We start from the raw sequence: 5,472 nt of genomic DNA, 5'->3' as shown, positions 1-5,472 counted from the left end.
CCCGGTCTTGCAGGATGCCACAGCCCGTACGAATAAATGCTCCAAGATGTACTTGAGGGCGTATACGGAAAGAGAACCCGCGTGTGGAGGTGGAATTCAAGCGAGGCCTGGACTGCAAAAGGGCAATGAAGGCGAGTATGGACCAACACTAGACAGTGCATAACTCACCGTGAAGCCCGCCGAAGTCTCCTAACATCCTCCAAAAGGCCCCAGCATAACCCCCCTCAACGATATAACCCCACGTTGCCTGCTTGTCGTCGTCGTCTTCCCAGTCCAAGGCGCCACGTCATCGGTCTCCGAGCTCTGTACACGCCCGTTCATACGGAGTGTCTACGAGGGATGTGACGAAGAACAGCGGCCTGTGTGCCGCATGCTGGTAAACTAGACGGCGGACATGGATGATGGAGGTCGCACGGGAAAAGGACATGATGACGATTTCCTTTTTCGGCCAGGCGATGGTTGTTCCCGATTGCCACTATCCCTCGTGCGCGGGCACCCAGCATTCATCGATCTGAACCCACCCCCAGCATAAAATACCTCATCTTCGCTGGGCGACTGTCGACCTGCCGCAGCAACGACCGCCTCAAACTCTGCCGAGTCAAGTTACAGTGGTAGCCTACTTGGTCGAGCGTTGCTAGATCTTCTCGCTGTGTCCGCATGAATCGGTTCTCACATACTTGGGCTTTCAAATGCAATCTCGGGTCGTTTCGCAATACTCTGACCAATCGGGCGTCACTAGCAGTCACATCCCCGCCTCCTGTCTGGTTCCCCTCATCTCACTCTCCGTCCGAGTCATGTCCTCCCAAGAGCCAAAAAGACAGAATATCAAGGTGTGTGTTTCGTGCGAGGTCTTATCTCTTGTGACTTATCTGCTCCAGATCTTTCTTGTGGGCGACGCCTGTACTGGAAAAGGGTGGGTCCCCCGGGCCCCCTGGTCCACCCGCAACCCCGGCAACAGTTATTAACAAGAGCACCCGCTATACAGATCCCGTCAGTCGCATACATTCTCTCCACTGCGTTCACCAACTCAACCGTTCGGGATGCAGTCCTGCGTCGCTTCACTGAAAACGTTTTTGACCCCCATCTGATTCCGCACTGGCAAGTGAGTACCACGTCTACTATATAGTGCTGGTGATACTGATGGTCTACTATAGTTTCGATCGATGCAAGGGCAACGTGTCAACCCACTCCGTCCAAGCACTCTGCGACAATATCGGGGCATGCAGCAGCGGCGCACACCCATTCTTGTCCAACATCTCCTCCATTATGTCGAGCGCCTCCGTAATAGCGCTTTCTTCCGCTTTCATCGCCTCTACGCGTGTGGTCAGGCCATTCTCGGTGTACCACGCAAGGTCCTGCAGGACGGCTGAGGAGACGTAGAGCCGGACGAAAGCAGAGTGGACACCAGCCTCCAGAGCCGCCTCGTAGGCCATGCGCTGTCCAATCGCGAGTACGAGGGGCACACTGCGTGGGAGGAGCGCGCTGTTGAACGCGGCCGAGCGGTGGTCGCTGCCGAGAGCGACGAGGATGTCGCGCATCTCGTCGTAGATTCCCTTTTCGTGTTTTGCCAGCGGGCTGTCGGGGTACCGGGGTGGCGGGAGGGCATATCGACCCAAAAGATATTCCGTTGCAAGTCCTGGAGGCCATCAGGGGTACATTCAAGCCAAACCGGAATGTGACTGACGAATGCATAGTACGAGGACATCTCCTTCGGCGATCGCCATCCCCCGAAGCTCTGCCTGGAACGGTATGAGAACGATGGCTATCTCGACGACATTAGTCCCAGAAGAATACTTACCTCAAGAGACATCAATTGATTTTCGAGAAGGAGGCCTCGCGCGCCGAGACGATCCGTCAAGACAATGCTTGTTTCGCGCCAGTGGTGGACCGCCAATGTTTTGAACACCGTCGAGAGCGAAGTTGCGCATATTTATGACGTCGACCGTCAGCGTGTGCTTTCCGGGTTTTCGGGTCCGCCGCATAATACGGTCGCAGCTCTCGATAAAGCGCTTCCAGGATGGCGGCTTGGCCAAGCGCCTTCACGATCGGCGTCCCTGTCGTTCTAAATGACAGTATTGGCACCGTCTTCCCCCCGGAGTCTGTCACTTGGCGCTGGCGGGCGAAGTCAGCAGTGACATGGGCTGCAACACGAAGCGCGGGAATGGCGAGGCCTGCCAAGGTTGTCGTGCCGATCCCGAGTCGCCAGATGCTCGCGAGAAGGTGGATTCGCGGAGGCAGCGTAGTTTCCCAGTCGCCCAAAAAGGCAGTGGCCGGAAGGTGGACGTGGGTGAAGGTGGTGATTCCGTTTCCCATGGGACGCGTCCCCGCTCGATCAGGCAGGGGTCTAACAACATAAACAGGTGTTAGACACAAGAGAATGGATACCGCACCGACTCGTTATGCCCTGGTTCATCGTCCCTTTCCCATCGTTGAGGGGGACGAAGAAGGGCCGGACACCATGGAATTTTCCGTTGGCAATTAGACGCGCCATTACCACCGCAACACGGGGAATCCCACCAACAGGCGTCGTACAAGGCATAAACCTGGCAAGCGATAAAAATGGAAAGTTCGGCAATCTCCGATGACCTACTTGGCGGCCCCAGGATGTGGAGTGTGGAGGTCGAAGCCACCATCGGGAAGCTGTGTCGCCGTGGTTTCGATGTTCTGCGTGTCAAGTCCATGCGCGACTTCCGTGAGCAGGAAATGGCCGCTTTTGGAAACAAGGTCAGAATGCGTTAGAGAAGTGTTGAGAGAAGGACTGACGAGACTTCCCAGTTGAGAAGCTGACGACACAGCTCTGCTATTTCCGGGCGATGTGCCCACGCAGATAGCGTTCCAGTGGCGAGGTTGAACTGGATAAGCGTTGTCGAGTATGCTGCGACGTCTATAACCACCAATGGGTCGATGGCGCCGAGCCAGAAATGCTCCGATATCTCGTAGACGTCCTTCAACGTGTAGTCTGTGGTTACTATATGAGTATTTGGTTTATCCCCACCAGACGACAAACGTACTGGAAGAACGGGCGATGGCTTCAGCACGGTTGAAGGTGATTTGATGCCGTTCGGGACTTGGAAGCGTGAAATCGGATAGCGCGTCCCGGAAAAGCTTGCTCTTGCCCAACTCGCGGTGCATGGACATGCTTGGATCGAAAAATATTGGGAGGGCAGAACTATGCGTGCGTGAGTTAATATTAAATATGAGAGTAGACTTGGTCACGCCGCGCGAGCTGAATACCGTGCGTGGCAACTGAAACCCGCGAGCTAGTTGCTTACCACGGGAGCCCATCAGGTTTCCTCGTCGCTGCATCCACCGGCTACTTCCAGCACAAGCAGCCCGGCCTCAAGAAAGAGGCCCGCAATTGAGCCCCACGGGCCATTGTTCTTCCTGGATGGATGGAGAAGCCCCGACCGATGATCCCTATAGAGAGAAGGCCCGGTTGGTGTCAATATCAACACCGTCATGGACGTGGCGTCTAAAGGGAAGCAACGTGGGAAGATTGATTAAGCATGAGAAAATGTGACTATCACGTCACACGGACCTTCTTTTTTATCATGTCCAGCTCGCACACCTACTTGACGATCCCGACTCATGGCCCCATCCATCCATCCGGAGGAGGATGAAGTGAATGGCCCAAACAAAAAAGAGATGTCCCCAACACTACCTCCGCAGGAGCCCGATAAGCCGCCCGAAATCACCTTTCCGGAGGGCGGACGCACGGCGTGGCTCACCGTGGCTGGCGCGTATGTGGTTTGCGGTTGAATACCTCAGAGACTGAAAACTCTCCAGGATGATGGGCACATTCTGCACGTTTGGTGCGCTTTCACAAGTGACCGGGGCCAAACTTGACCTTTGGCTGCAACAGGAACGATACAATCTTTTGCGGTGTACCAGGACTATTACACGCGAATTTACCTCAGCGACCACCCGCCGTCCGATATCTCCTGGATAGGCTCGGTTCAGGCTTTCCTCTTGTTTGCGCTGTCGTTCGTCAGCGGACGGGTGAGTCCGCTTTCTTGTTTATGGGATCTAGTCTCCTCAAAAGTCTTCATGCGCCAGTTGTTTGACCATGGATACTTCCGCCACATGATGGTGGGCGGCAGTATTGTTTATGTCGTCTCGTACCTCTTGCTCTCCCTCGCCAAACCACACCACTATTACCAAAACTTTCTCGCGCAGGGTATCGGAATGGGGCTTGGAATGGGTGCGTCAAGTATTACCGTCATCCGCGTCTCCGCCACTCACAAGTTTCACAGGAATTCTGTTCCTCCCCTGCATATCCATCGCCGCCCACTACTTCAAACGCCGCCGCGGCCTTGCTGTCGGAATCATCCTCTCTGGCGCGCCAATTGGCGCAGTCGTCTACCCTCTCATTCTCAACCACACGTTTCCTCGATGGGGGTTCGGCTGGGCTGTGCGGACGGTAGCATTTCTGGACCTCGCACTCTTGATCATGGCAAATCTCCTTATGCGGACGCGACTAAAGCCGCGGCCACAAGAGGCGGACGTGAAAGCCATCCTTATGGATGTGCCTTTTTGGATCTGTTGTGCCGGGTAAGCGGCCCTCCTGTCCCTGAATCCTCATCTAATTTGCCGTAGAATCGCATTTACCTATTGGGGACTGTTTATTCCAAGTAAGCAATGTCCGCTTGCGATGATTCATCTTTTGCTGACTGTCGCGCGGTAGTTTTCTATATACAGCTATTTGCCGTCAAGCACCATGCCTCCCATGTCCTTCAAACCAGTGTTGTAAGTCGAAATATCATTCGGTTACGATATTCGCACTGAGAATTGCGTTGCAATGGTGTTAGGACAGCATACGCTGCTCTAATAACATCATAGCCCTGCCCTGGCCCGGTTTCCCCAACACCCCGCCATACCAACGAGCAAAATTGGCATTTTGCAAGTTTCCGCACATTCCCCACGACGAAGTCAAGCGCCATATGAAAAGGCGTTCGACAACTGCCTTCAAGTTCGTAATTCGACGAGAAATTTTTTGGATGAAGAGTATGAATGAGTTGTCAGGTCGAGGTACAGTTGTCGGAAGGACAGAGGGCGGGGATGAAGAGTTTTCGGATTCACTTTGAAAATGTGTCACGGTCACGCGTGACACACCTTCGACTGGGGGAAAAAGGTGGATAGGACGAGAGGCATTGGAACAGGCGCCACAGTATTTGGAAGTTGGTTCGGGATGGTCAAGGCGGAGGAAATTTCGATGTACAACGGCGCGTATGTGCTATACGCCTATATTCGTGTCGATTGTGTCGATTTGCTATCCCAGCGCAACGGAGGTGTGCTCTGGAAGCGAAGCGAAGGCGAAAACTCGTAATTACATTGCAGCGATCGAAGTCTCGAGAAACAGGTCGAGCTTGAGCCATGGAGTTGTTAAGTGGTTGGAGGTCAAGATAGACTTCGGTAAATGGCGCAAAGATGTTTCGATATGGCAAGCCAAAGCAAGGAGAGCAATGGCAAAGC

At 54.1% G+C, this 5,472-nt stretch overlaps 2 protein-coding genes across 2 annotated transcripts; one reads left to right on the top strand and one right to left on the bottom strand.

Moving 5' to 3' along the window:
- Window positions 1-1,148: 1,148 nt before the first annotated feature.
- On the bottom strand, window positions 1,149-3,138 carry MIND_01417800 (Acyl-CoA dehydrogenase NM domain-like protein; the record flags this gene model as incomplete). The annotated part of the gene is made up of 8 exons (XM_037370569.1): window positions 1,149-1,636; window positions 1,685-1,739; window positions 1,799-1,865; window positions 1,907-2,344; window positions 2,391-2,543; window positions 2,591-2,710; window positions 2,764-2,959; window positions 3,012-3,138. The coding sequence occupies 8 exons, from the start codon at window positions 3,136-3,138 to the stop codon at window positions 1,149-1,151; spliced, it is 1,644 nt and encodes a 547-aa protein (XP_037213161.1).
- Window positions 3,139-3,588: 450 nt separating this feature from the next.
- Window positions 3,589-4,684, top strand: MIND_01417700 (MFS general substrate transporter; the record flags this gene model as incomplete). Its single annotated transcript, XM_037370568.1, has 6 exons — window positions 3,589-3,740; window positions 3,787-3,812; window positions 3,863-3,999; window positions 4,057-4,201; window positions 4,254-4,551; window positions 4,597-4,684. The coding sequence occupies 6 exons, from the start codon at window positions 3,589-3,591 to the stop codon at window positions 4,682-4,684; spliced, it is 846 nt and encodes a 281-aa protein (XP_037213160.1).
- Between the last annotated feature and the right edge of the window lie 788 nt (window positions 4,685-5,472).

The sequence above is a fragment of the Mycena indigotica genome (assembly GCF_014461135.1).
Source record: "Mycena indigotica strain 171206Taipei chromosome Unknown Mind.scaff0018, whole genome shotgun sequence".
Classification (NCBI taxonomy): domain Eukaryota; kingdom Fungi; phylum Basidiomycota; class Agaricomycetes; order Agaricales; family Mycenaceae; genus Mycena; species Mycena indigotica.
Note: the sequence above shows the minus strand (reverse complement) of the source record. Positions and strands in the feature narration are given on the sequence as shown.